This window comes from Meriones unguiculatus, chromosome 7 (genome assembly GCF_030254825.1).
Source record: "Meriones unguiculatus strain TT.TT164.6M chromosome 7, Bangor_MerUng_6.1, whole genome shotgun sequence".
Classification (NCBI taxonomy): domain Eukaryota; kingdom Metazoa; phylum Chordata; class Mammalia; order Rodentia; family Muridae; genus Meriones; species Meriones unguiculatus.
The window spans coordinates 116,345,121-116,368,889 of record NC_083355.1 but is presented as its reverse complement, the minus strand read 5'-3'; the positions used below and the strand labels follow the sequence as shown (position 1 = coordinate 116,368,889).

Below are 23,769 nucleotides of genomic sequence, written 5' to 3'. Positions count from 1 at the left end.
ACAAAAGTGCCATATGAAAGACTCGAGCATCAAAGTACCAGCTGATGCAGAGCATGGTGGCAGCAACTATCTTTGTAACCTTCCATGTTGACATGGGAGGTTCAGAGTAGTCCCTGAAAGGTGAGGAAAGAAGGTGGAGGTGGTGGAGCAGGATTGTAAGGTAGAAAGATCACAAGTCAGAGAGGACTACGGTCAGAATTGAAATGTGTAATGAGGGAAAAGTGCCTGGAACATGAAGCCAGGGGAGATAGAAGGGATGAGGAAACTTAGGTGAAGGCTGGAGTCTGAGGGCTAAGTGTGACCTGCATAAGAGTTTGAATTGGATCCTGAGGAAAACATGAAACTGGCAAAGGGTCTTTTAATATGTATTCATACATATGTGTTATTGTGGTAAGATAAAAGTTAGCATTTGAATGTTCAGTTCAGTGGCAGTGGGTGCATTCACACTGTTCAGCAGCTGCCACCACCGCCGAGCCACAGCACCGTTCTTACCTTGTCAAACTAAAACTACTGTTGAAGCTTGTAAGCTGGGCTGGGTGTTTTCTAGTTAAAGCTAGCATGATCGGAGTCTGGTATGAAAGGAGTCTCTTGTCGTAGAGACAGAGCAGGATTTCAACATAACTGTCGAAGTCCCTTAAACCCTCATAGGCAATTCGTTGTGTGTTGTACCACTCCAGTTTACCTAGCCTCTCAAGCTTAGGTGCTGCAGCAAGCGAGCTGGATACAGACAGTTGAGGGCTCCATCTCAGCCTGGAAGTCATACAATGACATGGCTTCACCATGCTGGGAGGCTGTAATCTGAGATATAAGGGGCAGTCTGACTTGTTAGTACCTGAGGCATGATTACAGATCACACAGGGGGTAGTTAAAGCTCCTTATGATGCCTGAGTCATCAGAAAGGAGTAAACCTTGTCAGTGATGTCTACCGCTGATGCAGTCTAGATTACTGTGTGCAGTAGAACATGATGGAGCTACAAGTATAATTTTATAATGTCCAGGAGCTGAACAGAAAAATAAAAAGATTCAGTGCAATTAACCCATTATATCCAAAGGATTTCAACATCTAGTATTAAAATATTAGTGATAAATTACATTCTTAGACTGAATTAGTCCTCAAATTCCAGGACATATTTTACCCATAAAATCCATCTCAATTCATGTTAACCATGTTTTTAAGTTCTCAGCGGCCATGTGTGGTTAGTGGCTATCAGATGTCCAGTGTGGTTTCAGATTGTGGTTTGGGGAAAAGGACTAAAGCCCTAACTGCACAGAGAATGCTACCAGCTGAAGTCTGCAAGGATTTAATGGAAGGGCTTTGCTTTTTTTAATTTTTGAGATAGGACCTCTTTGTGTAACCTTGGCTGTCCTGGAACTTGCTATGTAGGTCAGGCTAGCCTCAAAATTAAAATGATCCACCTGCCTCTGCTTCCTGAGTGCTGGGATTGAAGAGCTGGGTCTGGAAGAGCTTTTGTTATAGTTGTTTTTTATTGCTAACATTTGCTTTGCTGCTTCTAGACTGTTAATCAGGATAGTGCAGTAATGAGGGAGCACACATTTGGGGAAACACTCTCATTTTCTAGCAATGTGATCTTGGGTGAATTACTTAATTTCCGTATGTCTCAGTTTTCTTATCTGTAGAATGGACACTGTAGTACTAACCTTGTGGAGATTAGGGAGGATCGAGTGAGCTGCTGCTGTGTGAAGAACCCACAAGATCTGGCTTATGGCAAGCACTACGGCTCAGCTCCAAAATGCTTAATGGTTTTGAGTCAGTTCGTTTCAGACATTTTTGCTTTGAAGATTGCTTTGGGTAAGGGCTTACAAAACAAGTTTTCACAGGTGAAAAAAATGTTGCATTATCCTTTGATAAGGATATTTTTTAATTGGTGTCTTTCTGTAACTTCTTGTTTACAACAACATTTGAGTATATCCAACAACTATAGGAATAGAATAATTAATAATTAAATGATTTAGGATTCTAATTAAGGTATAGGAAAAAATAGAAGGGATGATTTAATCAACATTTTAATTGCCAGTACTGTTATGATTAAGCTATGCTTTCTCTCTGAAATACTTTATTAGCCCTGCTGTGTCTGGGGAGACTTCCGGGTTCTAATTTTTCTAATTTTTTTCAATTGGTGTATTTTAACACACTGAATTATTTTTGAGTTTTACTTTCTTTTCTTTGTAAATAAAATCTGAGAGTATAGCAGAAACAAAACGTCGTGTGAAAAGATTTCTATTTAGCTGGAAGACAGGAGAGGCTGTCCTGCGCTACTCTGCAGAGTGAGACAGGCAGTGGGTAACTGTGTTATTGTATGGCTGCTTGTCTGGTCAGCGTGTCCAGACTGCTGTGCCTAATGGGGCCATCTTGGCAGACTCCTTGCCGCCTGGCTCTGCTCTCTGCTTTCTTCTCTGTCAGCTGGAGCGCTGCCTGTCCAATCCCCCATTCCTGTCCACAACTAACTCCTTTCCTGCCCAGCCTACTTGTTGCTTCCTTTGGGAAGCCTTTCCTGATCCTGGAGTCTGGGCTCCTTCCCATGGGATCTTCTGGCACTTGGCAGCTCCAAATTGCAGTTCTCTGTTCTCTTAGGTCTCAGATCCAGTGAGGAACTAAGACTGAGGCCAGTCTTACTGGCCTTCTGTGTCCAGAATCTGGCTCAGGGCCAGGTTGGACTCAATAAAAATTTCCTAAATGAATAGTGATCCTGCAAATATACCCAATTTATGTTATATACTAAGTAGCAGTTTGTTTTGTGTGGCTGTTGGTGTTTTCTGCCTGCTGTACCGCAAGCTTTGCCATGAAGTGACAAAAAAGTAAACTTATATACATTTTAATCTTTTATATGAGTGTTTACCTGTAAAATTGAACACATTTCAGATATCCCTGTTAATAAAGAAAAGCTTGGTTTCCTGACTGTTTGGAGACTTGCCAAGAATAGACTCTATATGAGTAACTTAGAGGGAAGAATGGGACTTTTAAAGATAATGATAGGGGCTAGAGAGACGGCTCAGTGATCAACTGCATTTCCTGGGGATTGGATACCCTCTTTTGGCTTCCTTGGGCACTGGGAATGCACTTGATGCTCAGGTCTGTGTCAGGCAAAACACTCATGTATAAAAAAATAAATATTACAAGTAGTGGTAGCAACTGAGTGTGTGCACGTCTTTAATCCCAGAACCCAGGAGGCAGACACAGAAGGGCCCTTGTGAGCTTAAGACCACCTAGTTTATGTAGTGAGTTCTATACTGTCCAGAGCTACAAACAGAGACCCTGTCTTAAAAAAAGAAATAAACGTAGCAATAGCTGGGCATGGTGGCTCAGGCCTTTAATCCCAGCAGTCAGGAGGCAGAGGCAGGCAGCTATCTGTGAGTTGGAGGCCAGCCTGGTCTACAAAGAGAGTTCCAGGACAGCCAGGACTACACAGAGAAACCCTGTCTCAAAAACAAAACAAACAAACAAACAAAGAAACAAAAAAAACAAAAGAAAAAACCTAAAACTGTAAGAACATTTACTGATGAGGCTCCTCTTGAGGCGGGGTGGGGGTGGGGAGGAGGCGTCTCAAACTAAATTACATTGGTTCAGAGATCTAGGAAGGCCAAGAGACCCTTCTGTACTAGATGTTGGACCCATATTTTCCAGAAATGTGTCTGTGTGTCAACTGTTTCACAGGGCATTGAGAAAGGCATGAATAGTCTAGTGGGGAAGATAAATACAGTAATCTCCAAAAGGGCATGCAACGAGCACCTATTTTCACCGTGTGCTAGCCAGTAGTAGATACGGAGACTTAAAGACATGACTATCTTGAGGTGTTTTCAGTCTTGTAGTAGAAACATAAAAAACACATGCTTGGCTGGGTAGGAGTGTTTGAGAATGCAGTCCTGAGAATCAGGTAATCCTGGTTCCAAACCTGGCTGTGCCACTTACCAGCTATGTGACCTTTAGGCAAATTATATAACCATCTGGAACCCATTTCCTCATCTGTAAAATAAAGTAATAGTGTCTGTCTCAATAAATTATGGTATGGCCACATAGAGAAAGAATACATAGCCCAAAACAAAATGCAGCTGTGTGTACCCCCAGAGTTTGTCATTAGCTAAGTACCAGTCTACTTTCTAAGTGTGTCCTTGTTATTAAAATGAAAGAACATTTTGTGGTACTGAAAAGGCATGAAAATAATACATACTGGCTATGAAGTATAAGTCAAAAGAAGCTTTATTTCCTCTGTTGTTTGCCACTTTCAAAATTTATGTGTTGTCATTTAATATTAATATGCTTTTCATTATTGATTTATCATTTACATACTTACTTATGCATCTGGAGACTGAACACAGGGTCTTGTAGATGCTAGGCAACTATTCTACCACAGAGCTAAACTCCAGCCTTTGTTTGAGACATTTTCTTGATATGCAACTCAGGTTGGCCTCAAATCCATGATCACTTACCTCAGCCTTTTCGGTGTTGGGGATTATAAGTCTACACTACCATGGCTGGCTACTTGAAAAGAAAACCTTTTACCCCAGGCTGAAGTATTCTGTGTGGACAGTGACCAGCAGGATATCTGACACCCAGGAAAACAGTGCATCGTTGCTAGTACAAGTTATTGCTGGAGATGGCAGCTGGGGTGGAAGACTCCTTGACTATGTGGTCCTCGACAGCAGAAATGGGTGTTGAGGTGATGAATTTCCTAGGCCAGTTGGTTCCTCAAGTGTAGGATCTTGGTTATAAAGTGTTAATTAACCTTAGCTGCCTTCATGTGAAGTAGGCTAGATGCCAACCCAAGCTCAGCTGAGTGTGTCAGACATACAAGAGCACTCTCCCTCTTTCTCCCCCCATCCCTCCTACTCCATTCTCTTGAGGGAACAACAGTGTCCATTTTTTACCTTGGAGAGGTAGAGTGGCCTGCCAAGTTGTGCCACTAAAGAGGGGTTGGGGAGATGGCTTAGTGGCTAAGAGCACTGGATGCTCTTCCAGAAGACCCAAGTTCAATTAATAGCACCCACATGGCAGCTTACAATTGCCTGCAACTTCAGTTCCAGGGGATCTGACACCCTCACACCAATACTCATAAAATAAAAATTAGATTAAAAAAGTTTTTAAAGATACTTGAGACCTAGGCTTGCCATGAACAGTGTCATGTCATAGCCTTTATGGAGCATGTTTAGGTAGAGTCTGTTCCCAGAGTAGGCACTAAGCCTCTCAAGCTTGCATTTCCCTTTAAAAGAGGCTGATGTGGCCTGTGTGATCCACCTCGTTTTCCAGCACATCATAAATAGAGCCTTGTTCCTTTCACATTAAGGAAGTTTGGGAAATAGTTAACTTTTTATTTTATTTGTAGATGAGAACGCAGGCATGTGGAAGTCAGAATAATTTCCCGTGGTCACTTACCTGTTTTCACTGTGGGATTTGGGCATCAAACTCAAGTTGTCAGGCTTGTGTAGTATCCATTTTTACCAGCTGAGCCCTTTCACCAGCCCAACTTAAATTTTAGTTCATGTCTGACTTTTAGAAGACTGCCAGGGGAATGTCCAACTAGTTTAGTGGCAAAGTTATTGTTAGGTATAGAAATTAAAAGGGGGATGCATTGAGAGAATGCTGTGGGAGGGGCATGGACTTGGGGTCTTCCTGTGTAGCCCAGGGTGGCCTTTAACTTTTTAAAAAATAATTTTTATGTGTATGGATATTACCTGCATGTATGTCTGTGCCCCACATGCATATACTGACTGTGGAGGCCAGAAGAGGGTGCCAGATCCTTCAGAGCTGGAGTTACTAACAGTTGTGAATTGCCTTATGGGTGTTGGGGATCAAACCAAACTCTTCTGGAAAAGCAGTGTTCTTAACTACCTCGCCACCAATCTCCTCCCTCCTGACCCCCCCCCCCATTTTATTTGGCCTTGCTCACTGTGTAGTCTGGGGTGGCCTGGAACGCTCAGAAACCTGCCTCTGTCTCCCTAGTTCAGAGTATTTCTTTGTTGAATTGAACACCTGTAAACAGATTAAGAAGGAAGTAATCACTTTATCACTAACTCAAATTACCAAAAAAAATTGTTTCTTTTATACTCATTAGTGTTAAGAAATTGAAGCATCTTCCCTGAAGCAGAAGCTGGAGAAAACAGCTTTGATAAGTCAACAATGAGCCTGAGTGTGCTCTCCGAGAACTCATCTGAAGTAGTGGCTCAGGGCTAGCATTGGGAAACTTGGATTTCCAGAAGGTCCCCACAGTTCTCAGAGCTCAAAACAGGGTTTTTGTGCCTAATCTAATATACAAACTATGCAATTTGGGATGAACAAAGATTGTCTTTGGGGAGTTTGAAATTAAGGGATTTGCTATTCAGAAGGTGATCTCAATAAAAATATTGGGAACTGAAAAAAAAAAGAAATTGAAGCATCTAGGTACTATAGTCTCAAATTTGCTGCTTGAAATATGTGCTTTTCTTTTAATGGACTAGAATGAATGTTACCTTTTTATTTTTGTGTTGGATTATGGATCCTTATGAGGACATGCTGAGTACTGAGCCAATAATAGCACATGAACTATTTTTGAGTTTAGAAGAGACAGAAAACTCTTCAGAGAAAGATAAGACAAAAGGAAAGGTGATCTGCCTTCATCTCATTCCCTCTTCAGCAGAGGCTTTTGCATGTGCTCCTGGACCTTGTGGTATGGGAAAGGAAGGGTGTTTTTACACTTGCAAGCTGTGCTTGCTTCTCTGGTATGCCCCTTAGTGGGCTGAAGCAGGGTTTGCTGCCCTCTCTTCCCTCCCTTCCCTACTTGCTAAGCTCTGTATTGGGGGCAGGTACAGGGCTAGTCAGAGCCTGGAAGTGGCTGGCTTTAATGAAGTAAGTGCAGCCCATCTGAGCTGTTAGAATTAGCTGTAGTGCCTGGAGTGAGCATAATTGTAAAACTGTTCTCAGGTTTCTCTTTGTAAAGTGCTCATTTAAATTTAGTCATTCTATTTGTGTGTGACAGATGTGCATGTGCATATTTTCAAGTGCTACAACAGGTATGTGTAGGTCAGAGGACAACTTGAAGGCATCACTTCTCTCCTACTGTCTGGGCCCTGGGGATGGAACTCAGGCCCTCAGGCTTGGCAACAAACACCTCTACCTGCTGAACCGGCTAAGTAACTCAGTGGCTAAATCACTTAGTACAACTCCACAGAGTTGTCCCCTGACCTACACACTCCCAAACATGCACCGCCCCCCACATCACATATACAAACAATAATAGATAAATAATTTTTAATAGATTTCCTGGAAGAACATTGGCTGGAAAGCCAAACAGCATGGTATTCAGCTGGGGCAAGAAAGGGACACCTTTGGGGACCTTGGCATTAGGAGTACCAAGGTTCTCTGTCTGGAGTGTGCTTCTCTTTTTTTGGAATCCACATCTACGCCAATCAGCAAGGTTGTCTCCCCAGCTGCTTTCTCTTGCAGCATCTCTGGCACTCTATCGTGGATTCTTACTCTAGCTCATTACTAAGGGGTTACTGCATCTGTGATTGTTCCACATGGCTCTGTTCTCCACAAAGCAGCTGGAATGAGCTGGGAAATGTCAATCAAAATGAGCCGTCTTAGAATCCTTCTGGCTTCCCTTTAGCCTCTTAGGAAAAGCCTGGCATGTGTCTTGCTGCACATCTCCATTCTGTTAGTTTTCTGCTCCAGCAAAGCTGGACTCCTTCAGGGGTGTCACTCTTGCCTCATCTTCATTCTGCCTTAGGGCCTTTACGCTTGTTCTTTGCATGTTCTTCTTTTAGACTATTGTCAAACCTTACTCTGTCATCTCCTTCAGGGAAGCATTTTGTTTTGGTGGAAGGACAGGGTCTTGTGTAGTCTTGTGTAAACTACTTTTTCTCCTGCCTCTGCCTCCTGAATGTTGGAATTATAGGCACATACCACCATGCCTGGGTTCTGAGGTTTTCTCTACCCATCTTCTTTAAGACTGAAACCACTCCATTGCCTATCTGTTTTACTTGCTACCATCTGCTATTCTGTATGTTTTACTGTGTCTTTCCCTCACCTTGTCACACTGTATAAGGTCCAGAGCCTTTTTAATTCATCAGTGCACTCCCCAGCACATAGTAGGCACTCATATTTGTGGTGCAAAGAACACTTTTTTTGAGTGAACAATGGCAAGAGGGACATAGCACATAAAATAAACATGATCTCTGGGAGCTGAGTCCCAGAGCAGAGGGATGAATTGACTGTGAAAGCATCTCAGTTGATGTCTCCAGGATTGCTGTGAGGACCAAATGCATGTGTGTTTTATTGGCACTGAGAAAAATGTTTATTTTTCACCTTTGTGAAAAAGTAGGACTGCTTGGCTGCTAGCCTCCAGCAATTAGCCATTCATGATACGGCTTGTTTGGAAGAACAAAAATTATACCCATGTAATAATATAGAAAGTCATAAGTAGCTGTATGTTTTACTAATTTGGAATGTAGAATGTTATTTTTTAAAAGAATGGGGATAAATTTCCATAAATTGTACATGAATTTTTCTTGAACTCATAGTAGTCTGTTTACCTCTGCCTCCGGAGTGTGGGCTTAAAAACATATACCACCGTGCCTAGTTATACATGGGACTAAGAGGACCTCTGCTGCCTGAGCAGACACACACCTTAGGATTCAGATCAGCTCCATACATTTGCTTTGATGGGCAGAAGCAGCAACTTGGAAGTCTGAGGCCTGAGTACAAGTTTAAGACCAGGCTGGGCAGCCTTCACTTAAAATTTTTAAAGACTGGAGACACAGTGGTAGAAGGCTTGCTTGCCTAGCATTTGTAAGTCCTCAGTACTAAATAAAATGTGCATGCCCAGAGTCTGAAGGCACCAAGGGCTTTACTCTCATGTCTGTTCTTCAGTAGGACGTTTCTCTGAAGCAGAGCAGTGTGGGCTGCTGAGCGCGTTCATTTTTATAGTGCCTCTTTACTCGTTGGCTGTTTATAGTCATAATGTTTTTTTTCAAGCTACATGCACATAATTTGTATGAAGTGAGTTCTTTCATTTAAAGAGGTTTGGCTTTCTGTTTCTTGCGGATAACTTTTGCGTACAGTTTCATGGAAATGAAGAACTTGTCTAGTTTGCTTTTAAAGTGATCATGAATCCATGGTCATAATGTTTTAGAACTACTCAAGCAGAAGCATGTGCTCTGAACCCAACTCCCTGGGTAAGCTCCTATTCTCTGTTTTTTCCTCTTAAGACTTTGGACAGTCTGGCCTGCCCCTTCACTAAGCATTAAAATGATAATAATGTTTTTTTTGTTTGTTGTTTGTTTTTGTTTTTCAAGATGGGGTTTCTCTGTGTAGCCCTGGCTGCCCTGGAAGTAGGTCTGTAGACCAGTTTGGCCTGGAACTCGGAGATCTGCCTGTCCCTGCCTCCCACGTGTTGGGATTACAGGCGTGACCTACCATGCCCAGCCAGAGCTGTTTTCTTGATCCTATTCTTAGTTCCTACTGAACGTTGCTAACACTGGCTGCCTCTCCTGGAACACACCTAATTAGGGGAACTCTACATTACCACTCTGTGGCAAGAGTGTGGTCTGCCTGGTTTCAGGAGCTGTCTTATCACTGTTCTGTCATAGTGCCAGTGAAGCTTATCAAGGCCTTGAGGTCATCTGAGGCCTTTTCCCTGTGTGAACAGACAGTCTCCAGGCACCAGCGCTTGTACTCCACACTGCTCTTGCTTAGTTTCTTACGATGAAACAATAGCTCACACTTATTTTTATGTGTTTTATTATTATGGAGTACAAATTCAAAGTGTTATGGCTTTTGGGAGCCATCGTTCACCTAAAAGACAGAGTTAGCAGTCCCCTGTAAATCAAGGGAGGAGGTTTTGGGTCTGCTTTTCCTTTGGAAACTGTGCTCTGTGTTGTGCATGTATACCTAATTCTGTAAAAATTACTCCTTCAGGTCACTATTTTGGTTAATTTTTTCTAGCTGTAGGCCTTCATGCCTGTGAAACGTCCATTCTACCTCTGCCTCCTGAGTTCTGGGATTAAAGGTGCACCACCACTGCCCAGCCAATTTGTGACTTTTTATATCTGACTTTATCTGTTCTCTTTTCAAGGGTCTGCGTTGTAACAGTCATTGCATTTCTTTTTCTGTTCAAGTAATAATATAAGTTCTGAGTATATTAAATGTTACTCAACCATTTATAAGTTTGGGATGTTGGGACTGCAGAAGTGGCTCAATAGTTAAGAGTGCTTGCTGTTCTTCTGGAAGACTTGATACCCACATCTGCCTCCAGCTCCATGGGCTCAGTCAGTCCCTTTCTCCTGGCTCTGTAGGCATGTGCACACAGAGATATAAGTACATTTTTAAAGTGTCTTTATAAGTTAAGGCTATTTCTGTTTTTTAGCTGTTATAAATGATTCTGTGAGTTCAGGTTTATGTGTAATGTACACATGTAGTTCTCTTGGGTATATGAGTATATAAACTCATATGGAGCAGGATAGAGTAGAATATTAGCACACTTGCTAGCATGAGGCCCTGGGTTTCCTCCTCTGCATCACCAAAATAGCCATATGAAGCTGCCTGAGGTCGCTGCCTCTTAGAATGACAGAGTAGGAGGATCACTTGGGTCAGCAAGATGGAGACCAGCCTGGCAACAGAGAGACCCAGTCTTAGCAGCAACAAAAACCATGTAGGAATATTTTCTCTTGAGTTTTATCAAACAGTGTGTATTAAGAAGAAGTCTTACTCTGAGAATTGTTGATATATACCTAATGCAAATTTTTGAAAAACAAGAACATTTAATTAGAAAATTTATGTGGTTTAGATAAAATATTTTTCTATTTTATTGTTGTGTTTAATTGGGGGAAAAGCCATGATTCTTTGTTCTTATTCCAGTACTATAATGATTACATGGGGAAAAAAGCTCTCAGTTTGCACGTGATCATTTTAAATAAAAATACTAGGTAAAACCTGGCTAATTGAAATATAAACAAATAATGGAAGATTATGCAATCAAGAGAATGTTTATTAAAACTTTCAGTGATTTTCATTTCTTTTTTTTTTTTAATTTTTATTTTGAAGCACTGGAGAATTGGTTTGGAGAATTGGTTCAGGGTGCCTTAGCTTTGGAGTCAAGTAGAGTGAATTAAGTTCTCTATATATTTGTGAGCTCTGTGACTTGAACGCGTTTAACTTCTTCAAGTCTCTTTTCCTTGTCTGTAAAGTGAAAAGTAGTGGCTGTCTGAACAGAGTAAGTGTGGAAATGGAGAGTGGGAAACCCCATGGCACTGTACTAAGGAGATAGAAAACCTGTGGTACAGTGACTTTTTCCCCAATTCTGTACACGTTCTGTTGGGTTTCCTAAAACCCCATGGTCCACACTAGGAAACACTTTACAAGGGGACTCAGTTCTCACACATACACACCCCGCCCCTCTGTGTACACACACACACAGACACGTGGTCAGAATGTCTGCATGCACTTTTGCCAGATTCAGTATACTGTTGTTTTTATTTTTTAAGTTAAAGACCATTTTACAGCAATTTTAGGAATATAGAAAAATGGAACAGAAATGAAAATTTCCTCCCCTGCTTCCTGTTCCTCCCAGTTCAGTCCTCCCGTTACCTATTATTATGATCCATCTGTTACAATGATGGATCAGTGGTGGTACATTTTGGTTGACTGGGGTCATTGGTTTATATGCCAGGCTTTTGGTGATGTACAGTTCTGTGGGCTTTGACAAATGTGTAATGTGTCCACTCTTCTAGTGTCTTTCAGAATAGCTTTATTACCCTAAACACCGGGGCAATGAGTTCTCCCTGGGGCAAGGCAGTTCTCACTGCCTACAGTGCTGGCTCTATTGTTTGACTTTTCCAGAATCTCATACAGTTGGAATTGTACAGTATGTATGTAGCCTTTCAGACCAGTTTTACGCGGAAACTTATAGTTAGGGGGTCCTCCTTGTCATCTTGTGGCTTGATAGCACATACATATCTTTTTATTAATGAACAGTACTCCACTGTCTGAAAGTGTCATAATTTGTTGATCCATTCATCTACTAAAGGACATGTGGACAGGCCTGGAACTTAACTGTGAAGTGCAGGCTAGTCTTGAACTTGTAGCACTCCTCCTGCATCATCAACCTTCCAAGTGCTGGAATGACAGGTGTGGCCCTGTTTCATTTATTTAAAAAATTATTACTGTCTTCCAAAGTGGCTATAGCATTGTCTGCTGCTGAAGCCTTTTGCCCTGTGGCCTTATATGACATGATGACAAGCAGACTGTTAGGACTGTTGAGGATTTAGTGTCAGAGTTATCTAACTGACTGGTGTTTGCTGTGTGGTGCTTTAGTTTTGGCCGTTCTGACAGGTGAGTCTTGTATCTCATGTTCTGATAATGCGTTCCATGACCTATGATGACGAACATCTTTACATGTGTTTATATGGTGTTTGTATGTTGGTTTTGCTTAGATGTTTGTTCACATCATTTGCCTCTTTGAAACAAAGTGTGTTGTTCCATATCAAACTTTAAGGAATTTCTGTGTTTTAGGATACAAGTACTTTATTGCCTGTACACTTTGTGGATATCGTCTCAGTCTGAGACCTGACTTTTAATTTTTCTAGATTTTTGTTATTATTATTGTTTTTCGAGACAGGGATTCTCTGTGTAGCCTTGGCTGTCCTGTCCTGGACTTGCTTTGTAGACCAGGCTGGCCTGCAAGTCAGAGATCTACCTGCCTCTGCACTTTAATCTCGAGTGCTGGAATTAAAGGTGTGCACTACCACTGCTCAGCAAGATTCATTTATTGTGTGTGTGTGTGTGTGTGTGTGTGTGTGTCTGTCTGTCTGTCTGTCTGTCTGTCACATGGGTGCGGGTATCCATGGAAGGCATTAGATCTTGAAGCTGTAGTTGTAAGAGGTTGAATGTGGGTCTTCTATAAGAGCAACAAGTGCCTTTAATCACTGAGCAATTTCTCCAGCCCTCTTTTCAGTTCCTTCTTTTTCTGGTTTTTTGTTTGTTTGTTTGTTTGTTTGAGACAGAGTTTCTCTGTGTAGCTTTGGCTGTCCTAGAACTCTCTCTTTAGGCCAGGATGGCCTCAAAACTCACAGAGATCCACCTTCCTCTGCCTCCCAAGTGCTGGGATTAAAAGCGTGTACCACCATCCCTGCCTCTTTTCCTTTTCTTAATATTGTTTTATATTGTTTTGTTAAAAGGAAATGGTAGTCAGAGGGGAATAAAAGAGGCGAATAGGGAAGACAATGAACATTTCATGCAAAATCTAGATTTCTATGTACACACTGTGTGTGTGTGGCTGTGTGGGTGTGTGAAAATGGGGTCGGGGACATCTTGGGGGTTGGGCAGCAGAAGGTGAGTGGAGGGCAGACTGGGCAGTGGGGTGAATATGAGTAAAGCACCGTATACAGGAATGTAAATACTACAGTGAAACCCATTGTTTTGTACATTAACAAAAAAGGAAATTATTACTGGTATACTGATTTCCTAGGTCATTGACCGCCTATTCCACAGTCTGATGCTTAGCCTAAGTTCTGCTTCTGTAATGGTCATATGGATGATGCCAGTAAAGTGATTGTAATTTCTCAACACTGGTGAGCAAGAGTGCCAAAATATGTGCCCCTGTAGAGGCTCGCATATCACTAAGTTTTGATCCTAAGACATGTTGCATGTAGGCATTATGGAAAGCTTACACTCAAGTTTGGCATTCCTGCTAGGTTTTAGATGATTCTCAAATGGTGTGTGTTTTTAAATATGAAAGGAATGAGGTGAATGGGGTGAAGGGACGTTATTAATGTTGTATTTTCAGGGATTTTGTACACCAGATTTTGCCAGTTCAGATTGGTGAAGTGAATGTTTATAGGATAGAATGTGTGTATACATAAATGATGTCTATTTTTTAAAAATCATGTAGCCTAGTGTGCTCAGATTCACTAGGTAACCAAGGATGACCTTGAACCTCTGGTCCTCCTACACCTATACCCAAGTGCTGGGATCACAGATGTGCACCACTATAGCTAGTATGGAATATATTTTTAATGTTCGCTTCTGAAATCAAATAAAAAGTGAAGTTGACTTAGTAATAGGGCTGTTGAGGACATAATGTTAGAGCTCTTTAGCAGACTAGAGACATACACGTGTCCTCTCAACAGGTCACATATGCACCTTTCAGGCTTAAGCTTTTATTTATTTTGAAAAATTTTCATCACTCTATTAAGGCCAACTCTTTTTTTTTTTTTTAAACACAATCAATTCCCAATTATAATTTTATCATTTTAAAGAATTGAAATGGGTCTCCTGTAGCCTAGGCTGGACTCAAATTCTGTATGTAGCTTGGGCCAGCCTTGAACTCTTTGATCCTTCTGCCTCAACTTCCTGAGTGCATCACCACGTCCAACTTACCTCTTGTTTAGTTATTCTTCAAATGTGGTTTTGCTCCCTGTTGCCATGCAGCGCCATCTTGTGGAAGGAGATAGTTTGGCTAGAGGCATCCCGATGTCTAGGTATGAGTGGCTCTGCCAAGAATTACGTTCTTGAATTAATCATGGCTTCCAATTTTCATGTTAACACTCTTCTTCTGTTATGTGGGCTAACTCAGTGGTAAAAGGGTAAATATTCTCATATTTTTTGTGAAGATACCTTGAAGATAAAAAGACAGACAAGCATGTATCCTTCAGGATTCAAAAGTCATACAATTAGGGGATTTATATAGTCCATGCTTTGCCTGGTACGGATCCAGGGAGTAAGAACACAGCTGAGGACTGATCAGGGTTCCTGCTGTCAAGAAACAGCGAATAAACAGTTGAACAGCTGCCTGAATCAGGTGAGAGACAGTAACAGTCTCCTTTAGATAGGTTGGTTAGGGAGAGCTGACAAGTGCTGGAAGAGGCTGTCCCAGCTGTGAGTAGCTGAGTGGCGCACACTCTAACCAAAGAGCAAATGCGAAGGCTCTGAGGCAGGAATTGACCTGCTTGTTGGAAGAGTGGGAAGGCCAGTGTGACTGGAATGGAGAATGAAGAGCAGATCCAGTATCACAGCAGTGTGCGTGCAGACAAAGTAATGTGTCTACAAGGCAGGACTGCAGCAGAGCCAGTTAGGTGCTCTGTAAAGGTTAAGTTTGGGCTCCAGTAGTAACCATGGTGATGTGCCCAGAGACTGAGTTTTCTCCTTTTTTTTTCTTTGTTTCATCTCTTAAGAGTTACTTCTTTCTTTCTTTCTTTCTTTCTTTCTCTCTCTCTCTCTCTCTCTCTCTCTCTCTCTCTTCTTTCTTTCTTTCTTTCTTTCTTTCTTTCTTTCTTTCTTTCTTTCTTTCTTTCTTTCTTTCTTTCAGTGTTTGCCCCTGCATGTGTGTGTGTGTGTGTATGTATGTATGTATGTATGTATGTATGTATGTATGTGCAGGAGGCTTCAGAGACTAGTAGGGGGTATCAGATGTCCTGGAACTGGAGTTATAGACTGTTGTTAAATCCATATGGGTGCCAGGAACTCAACCTAGGTCCTCTGCAAGAGCAACAAGTGCTCCTAATTGCTGAGCCATCTCTCCAGCCTACATTTCCAAGGTTTTAAGTCAGTACAGAGTTGTAACTCGTCAGACCCAGAAGGAGCTTAGAGCTAGTCCTCTGGTGCATGTAAAAGCTAAGGGTCTTTCTGATGGCTGTCTGCCCAACTCAGTGGATCCTTCTCATGGTTTCTGTGAGCTCCTTACTAATTACTTATCCAGTAAGTTACTAAACTTTAGTATATTTTTATTGTCTTCTTTCATGTCAGCTACCTTTGCTATTCCATAGTTCCTTTTCCAATAGGAAATGGAAGTAGGAGGGATCTAAAGCTTTATGGAACAGAGTTAGAACCATTGCCCTAAGAAGTATTCCCAGAGTTTACTGAGCTCCTGCTGAGAATTGAGAACCAGAAATAAAGGAAAGTCCTTCCCCTCAGTGGCAATCTTTACTTTTTCAACTGTATTGTGATGTATTTTTGTAATTAAGGCCATTTATTTTTCTTTTGCTATGATGTTTTAGTTTATTTCTGGGGGCCAATTTTTTAATGAATTGGATTTTTACTGTTTTGTTAGCAACTTTTAGGAGCTCTTTATAGATTCAGATTAGCCATTTATTTGTAATGAGAGCTGCAAATATTTCCCCAATTTTCTTTGCTTTATAAAATTCCTATATTTAATGTGCTTGAATAATCAGTCTCCTTATTCTGGTTTTTGAATTGTGAATTAGAAAGGGCTTCTGTAGTACATAGTTATAAAACATATTTGCTTAGGTTTTGGTTTAGAATGGTTTTTTATTTAGAATTTTTGTTTTATGATTTATATCTATGGTCAGGGCTGGAGTGATGGTTTAGCGGTTAAACATTTTTGTTGTTCTTTCAAGACAGAGTTTCTGGGTAGCTTTGGCTGCCCTGGACTCACTTTGTAGACCAGGCTGGCTTAGAACTCACTGAGCTCCAATTGCCTTTGCTGGGAATACAGTGTGCCACCATGCCCCACTGGTTAAGTACACATGAGAGCACCCGGGTTTGATTCCAAACGCTAACACGGCGCCTCAAAGCCATCCGTAACTCAGTACCAGGGAAGCCCTCTTGTGACTTCTGCAGGCACCGGCGTCCATGTGGTGCACATCATACCTGCAGGCAAAGGATTTGTACACCTAAAAAATAAATATTAATTTAAAAATAAAATGTTTGATCTAGAAGCAACTTTTGTCAGTGCCTGAGGTAGAAAATGAATCCAGCTTTTTCCAGTTGGGAAACACTCACTTACATTCACTTTTTCCCTGCTTGGTTTTGAATCACTGTGTCATTTAAATCTTTTCCTTTGAAATGGGTCTGATTGTGAGATGTCACCTTGTCCCACTGATATCTTTGCATTGTGGGATTGATTAATTGATTGTTTTGATTCGTGTTGGGGGAGAGATGTTGGTGTGAGTGTGTATGCCCTGGTGTGCATAGATGGCGGTCAGACAACTACTTGGGAGTCTGTTCTTCATATCACACTGAAAATTGTGCTTAGGTTGTCAGGCTTGGCAGCAAGTGCTTTTACTACTGAGCCATTTTAACAGCTTATAATGTGATTTTTTTTTTTTAGATTTTAAAAATTTATATGTATGAGTATATGAGTGTTCTGCTTATATGTATATCTGTGTATCACACACATGCCTGGTACCTTGCAGAGGGCAGAAGAGGGCATTGACTCTCTTGGATATGGAGTTAGGGACATTTGTAAACTGACGTGAGTGTGCTGGAAATCAAACCTGGGTCCTATGTAAGACAAGCAAGTGCTCTCAATACTGAGCTATCTCTCCAGCCCTGCAACTGTGTTTGCTAACATAAACAGTTAAAATAGTGAACTCTTTATATGAAGAATCTAAATTGTGGTTTTAATCTTTTCTTTCACAGATGATATTAACCGTGTTCTTGAGCAACAATGAACAGATTTTAACAGAAGTTCCTATAACACCAGAAACCACCTGTCGAGATGTCGTAGAATTCTGCAAGGAACCTGGAGAGGGCGGGTGCCACCTGGCTGAAGTGTGGAGGGGAAGCGGTATGTCAGGCTATCCAGTGGTCGCCACACACAGCTCAGCGTGCTCAATTGGAAACATGCTGTGACTCCCAGTTATCTGTGGTATAAAGGAGCTGAAAACAAAACAACTGTAGTATAGGAGATAAGATTCTTTAACTTGTGACTAGCAAAATGGCTCAGTGGTGTGTATGAGCTCCTGTTCCATAGTGTTGTTGTGTAGTCAGAGGACAGCTTTTAAGAGTGAGGACTCTTCTATAATCCTTCTATAATATGGATTCTGTGGGTCAAATTCAAATCAGGCTTGGGGGTAAACACCTTTACTAGCTGAGCCATCTCATTGGCCCTCGGCAACTGTTTTTAATGTTTTTGGTTTTGGTGTGAATTATGTTTTTTTTTTATGGTGCTGGGGATGGAACCCAGCACCACGAAAAAGGAAGGAAGCAAGGAAGCTTATACTTACAAATGTCCAGTACAAACTCTACCACTGAGCTATAACTCAACTTCTGTTCAGAACTCTTTTTCCCATCTAATAACATCAGGAAGACAGCATGTGGTATAAGTAGGAAGTCCTCCACAAATAGTATTGAACTGAGAATAGTAAGATCCTGGCTCTGTATTGAAAGACTTGTTAGCAAGCAGGCAGAGAAATTTCTCAAAGATAATGTGATTGCAGAAATGCAGAAAATTCTGCAAGATTTAAACCCTGAAGAAGAAATTTAAACTGAGTGTGTTTGTGCATGGGTGTACCCTGTAAACATGGCACTGGAGGAGGATCCGGAACTTAGGGTTACCCTCTTCCACAGACTGAGTTTGAGGCCAGCCTAGGCTACATGAGACCTTATCTCGAAAAAACAAAGTAAGAACCAAAAAGAAAATAAAGAAAAAGGCCAGGAGTGGTAGTGCATGCATTTAATCCCAGTACTCAGGAGGCAGAGGCAGGAGGATTTCTGTGAGTTCAAGGCCAGTGTGGTCTACAGAGTGAGTCCAGGACAGCTAAGGCTTGTTACAACAGAACCTTGTCTCAAAAAAGAAAGGAAGAAAAGAAGGAACGTGATTCTACTTAGAAAGGAGAAGGTAACAGACCAGCTCATGCAAGGCCCTGGTACCACAGAGAAGCTAGAAAGCAGTTGTGCGGGTTTTAAATAGGAATGACATTATGAAAAAATGCCTAGAGAAAATATACCTGGTAATTGAGGTGTGGACGGATCTACATTGGATACTGAGAGAATCATCAACTGACCCACGTTGCATTTGAGATGATAGTAAGATAGATGTCCAAATGAAAATGTTTAAAGATTCCTTAGAGACAAGTATTATTTTTAAATACATTTTATTCTTTGAAAGTTTCATGTTTTTAAATGTTGTTATTACTATTTGTAGTTATGTGTATGTGTATCTGTCTGTATGTGGTTATGTGCACATGAGTGCAGGTGCCCACAGAGCCAGAGGAGTGAAGTTCCTAGAATTGATTGTGAGCTGCCTGATGTGGGTGCTGATAGTTCTTCTGGAAGAGCAGTACATGCTCTTACACTGAGCCATCCTTCCAGCCCCAAATAGTATTTTTTTTTTTTTTTTGACAGCTTTATTGAGATATCATTGACAGGGCTGTGGAGATGGCTTCAGTGGCTAAAGATAGGAGGTGAATCCCAAGGGGCTCATTGACCAGCAGTCTAGCTAAAATGGTGAGAGCTAAAATTCTTCCCTTTCTGAAAGGGAAGAATTACTGGGGAAGTCATCTGCAGTGCCCTCTGGCTGCCACACTCGCACATAGGCAAGTTACTTCATTAGGTTCTTCACTTTGCAGTCTGTCTCCTCACAGTCACATTCAGAGAATCTGTCTTGTTGGAATATGGGTATTGTTTTCTTTCTGAGATTTCATATACTAAAGCACCACACATGTTTTGGTAGGGAGTTTTGCAGTCTCACCTGTTTACCTGGTCTGCTTTGTGAGGCTACAAGAACGTACCATCTTTGAAGCCAAAGCAATATGAATAAAAATGTGGCCTAGGATTCAGTTGTATGTTAAGCCAGAGGGTATGACTAAAAGGATTTATAGATCTTGCAGTTTATTGTTTAGACACATTTATTTCTTTATGTGTGTGAGTGCTTTGTCTGCATGTATATGTGTACACCGTGTCTGTGCCTAGTGCCCAAAGCGGGCAAAGCGGCCACTCCATACCCTGGAACTAGAGTTTCATAAGGTTATGAATACTGTATGCAGGCTAGGATCTGAGCTGTGTCTCTGCAAGAGCAGCATGTGCTCTTAACCATTGAGCCATCTCTCCCGCCCCTATGCTCTTTAGTTTATAAAGACCAGTGCAAATACTTTTAAAAGTTTATGGACCTGTATATGTAAACATGCTGCTTTTGAAACCAGAAATGTGCTGTGAAATTTACTTTTTAATGTTCAACTTGTACTTGTTTATTTTTTTATATATACTCAATTCTGAGTTGAACTTGGACTAAGCACAAATGGATTTCATTTCATCCATGCCCTTGGTATTGGTTAAGTAAGGTAGATCTTGCCTACATTGGGTGAGAAATGCTTCAAAAAGAAATTATCATGTGCATTGTGTTGTAGCTCAAAGGGATAATTCGAGTAAACTTATTTAAAAAGTAAGCGATTTGAGGCTAGAGTGATGGCTCAGCGGAGCCCTCACCTTCTCTTGCGGAGGGCACAGGTTTGGTTCTATGCATACATGGTGGTGCACAATCTCTCTAACTCACGTCCTCGTTTGGCTCCCAAGTGCACATGTAGTAATGCACATATGTATATACAGGCAAAGATATACACATGTAAAATAAAATAAATATTTTAAAATAAAGTAAATAAAAAAACTAACAATTTAAAGTAGACTAAAGCCTGGAATGGTGTCTGCACACCAATAATCCCAGCACCTAGAAGGCTGACGGAGGATCTTGGGGTCAAAAGAACCTAAATTACAAAGTGACACACTGTCTCTAAAACCACGAAGAGTAATAATGATGATGATAAGAAATAATAATAACAGTGATGATGGTATTAAATGATAATGGTTACTACCGCCCAGCAAGATAGGCTATACTTGATGTAAACAAAGTTAATAATCTTGAGATTCCCAGAAAATGTCTAAAGAGGAATGAGACCCTTCCCAGAGTCTTATACATTCAGGTCTTCAGCTGACTGGTTGCCATCTTAACATAAACTATATGGAAACATTCCATCCCTGTGTTGGCGCCCTTCACAGCAGATGTTCACTGTGCTGAAATTCCTGCCTTTCAGCTGGTGAGGGTTTCAGATAGACTGAGGTGGGAGGCTCCTTTCCCTTCCTATGTCGCCATAATTTTTTATCTTTCATACCTTTAAAGAATTAATTATTCCCATTTGATATAAGAAAAGTCAAATAGGAAAAGAGATGACCACTTAAGTCATTTTATGAGACAAGTACAATTTCTACCAGAAAAAAAAAAAAAAACAACAAAAAACAAAACTAAACTAAACAAGAGTACAAGGAAAGTATAGGCTAATCTTAGCTGGAGTTTTGAGGCAGTGTCTCATGTAGCCCCAATAGGGTTTAAACTCCATGTGTGCTGAGAATGACCCTGACCTTCCAATCCTCCTTCCTCTACCTTAGAGCTGGAATCTCAGGCATGTGCTGTTTGTACAGTGTAGGGTAGGCCAGGGCTTTCCACGAGCTGGGCAAACATCTTCCAACTCCAGCCCCTTAGTCTGAACATAGATGAGAAAATCCTAAATAAAATATCAGCTAATCCACTTCAATAGCAAGTTGAAAAGTTGTGACATTGTAAAAGTCTGTTCATAGAGGAGAATGCACTTGGTCCAAGAGGGACCTATTGGCTGCATTAGAGATTAGTGTTGCCATTTAATAACCGATTGAGTAAGATGGTTTCTCCCTGTTCAGTAAATGACCCCTTTGAGAGCCTGCAGGAAAGCTCACGCTGGGCTCTGACTGTAGATGTGCACACCTGCCAGAGCCAAGAGGAAGAAGAGGTGCTCACCTCAGTCCAACCCCAAACATGTGGCCTTAGGACATCAGACAGACCAAAACTATGATCATCCTGAAAAATACCTGTCCAATTCTCAGAATTGTCATAACCATTAAAAAAAAAAACTGTTACAGGCCAGAGGAGGCCTGGAAGTTGCAACACATGTAGGAGATCCTGGCAGCATTAGTGAGAAGCTGGTAAATTCTAACTAAAGCCTCTAATCTAACAGTAGTCTGCTAGTGTAAACTACTTGTTTTGACAACTCTACATTAGGGAAACTCAGGTAAAGGTATATAGTACTGTCTTGGCAATTTTTCTACTTGTGTGAAATAAAAATTTTTTGAGACAGTATCTCACTAGGTAGCCCAGGCTGGTTTAAGACTTCCCATCCTTAAGGCTGCCTTCAAACCTGCCTCTACCTCCCAAGTGATGGAATTACAGATATGGCATGTGCCCATCTTTTTAATAGTCTAAATTATTAGTAGTTCAGAATAAATCATATTTTAAAGATGAGATATGAGAACTAGAGAGATTGCTCAGTAGTCAAGAATGCTTGCTGCAGGGCTGGAGAGGTGGCTCAATGGTTAAGAGCATTGGCTGCTCTTCCAGAGGACCCAAGTTCAATTCCCAGTACCCACATGGCAGCTCACAACTGTCTGTAGCTCCAATTTCAGGGGATCTGACATCCTCACACCAATGTACATAAAATAAAATTAAATAAATTACTTTTTTAAAAAAAGTGTGCATGATGCTTTTACAGAGGACCAGATTTTAGTCCCTAGCATGCATGTTAGGTTACTTACAACTTCCTTTTAAATCCAGCTCTAGAGGCTCCTGTTCCCTTTTCTAGCTTCCATGGGCACCTGAATACACCTACATACAGACATAGGCATATGCACATAAAACGAATCTTGGAAAAAAGAAAATATATATGTGTGAAACAAAAAGTCTAAATTGTTTAAATGTAAGCTCAGTGCTGGAGTGCTTACCTTGAACACGTGAGGCCCCAAGTTCAGTCCTCAGTACAAAAATTAAAAAACACTGAACTGCAGATGAATAAATTACAGTGGTTAAGGCCTGTAGGGTGAGACCTAGAAGCATCATTGAAGAACACAGGTTTGTGAAAATAGAGATGCACGGTCAGGTTCATTATTCCCTATTAGATGCTGGAAATGTACTTGGATAATGTGGTACTATATTTGTATGTTGCCTCAATGTGTGTCATTTCTCATTTATTCTACTTTTGTTCATTAAAGTAAAATATGGTGCCTTTAATGTTCTTCTTGAATTGGGGGGGGGAGGAGAGGGAGATGGAGAGGGAGAAAGAGAGCAAAAATGAGCACTTTGACTGGTAGCATTGTCTTTGTTTCTGGAGTAAACTGTAGTCTTTCTCCTAGAACGCCCCATTCCTTATGACCACATGATGTATGAGCACCTGCAGAAGTGGGGACCTCGCAGGGAAGAAGTGAAATTTTTTCTTCGACATGAGGACTCTCCAGCTGAAAGCAGTGAACAAGGTAAATAAATGCATTCTTCTTCACTCACTTGTTAACTTTTATCACACTAGTTAATTTTAGAAAAAAAAATTTCACACATTTTCTTCCTTTACTCAAAATTGTTGGGAGAATGTGTATTCCATTTGCTTTTGGCCTCTGCTATTGCAGGATTGGAGTATGTTACAACCTGTAAGTACTAGCTCTGTAAGACACCAAGCTGGTAAGATGATGCATTCAAATGATAGTGTGCAAACATGCTATGTATAAAGGAATTAATTTTAATAAATAAGACAGCTCAGATAGCAAATTTTAAAATAAAACCTTGAAATAATAAAGGAAAAGGTTATGGGGAATAGCTCTCACTTTAGACTGGACCAGGCCTTTCTCAGTGTTACACCATACCATAAAAGACAAGACCAGCAAGTGTGCTACTTAAAATAAAGCCAGGCGTGGTGGCACCTTTAATCTCAGCACCCAGCACCACCAGAGGTGGACCTCTGAGCTCCAGGCCAGCCAGGGCTACCTACTGAGCTGCTGCCTTAAAAAAACCTGGTCTACAAAGTGAGTTACAGGATAGCCAGGGCTACACAGAGAAACCCTATCTTGAAAAAACCAAAACAACAACAAAAGAAATACCACCACCACCACCAACAACAACAACAAAAACCAAACAAACAATAAAAAGAAAAGAAAAACTGCCAGGTAGTGGTGGCTTATGCCTGTCATCCCAGCACCGGGAGACAGAGGCAGGTATATCTTTGTGAGTTCAAGGCCAGCCTGGACCACAAAGAGAG

General features: G+C 41.1%; 1 protein-coding gene across 4 annotated transcripts in view; it reads left to right on the top strand.

Annotated features, from left to right (window-relative positions):
- Ppp1r13b (protein phosphatase 1 regulatory subunit 13B) overlaps nt 1–23,769 on the top strand; it is a 69,449-nt gene that overhangs the window by 13,181 nt on the left and 32,499 nt on the right. For all 4 annotated transcript variants that reach the window (XM_060388225.1, XM_060388224.1, XM_021655991.2 and 1 more), the window contains exons 2-3: nt 17,366–17,513; nt 22,877–22,996. In XM_060388225.1, the coding sequence (XP_060244208.1) occupies nt 17,366–17,513; nt 22,877–22,996 (268 nt within the window). The remainder of the gene's footprint in view (nt 1–17,365; nt 17,514–22,876; nt 22,997–23,769) is intronic.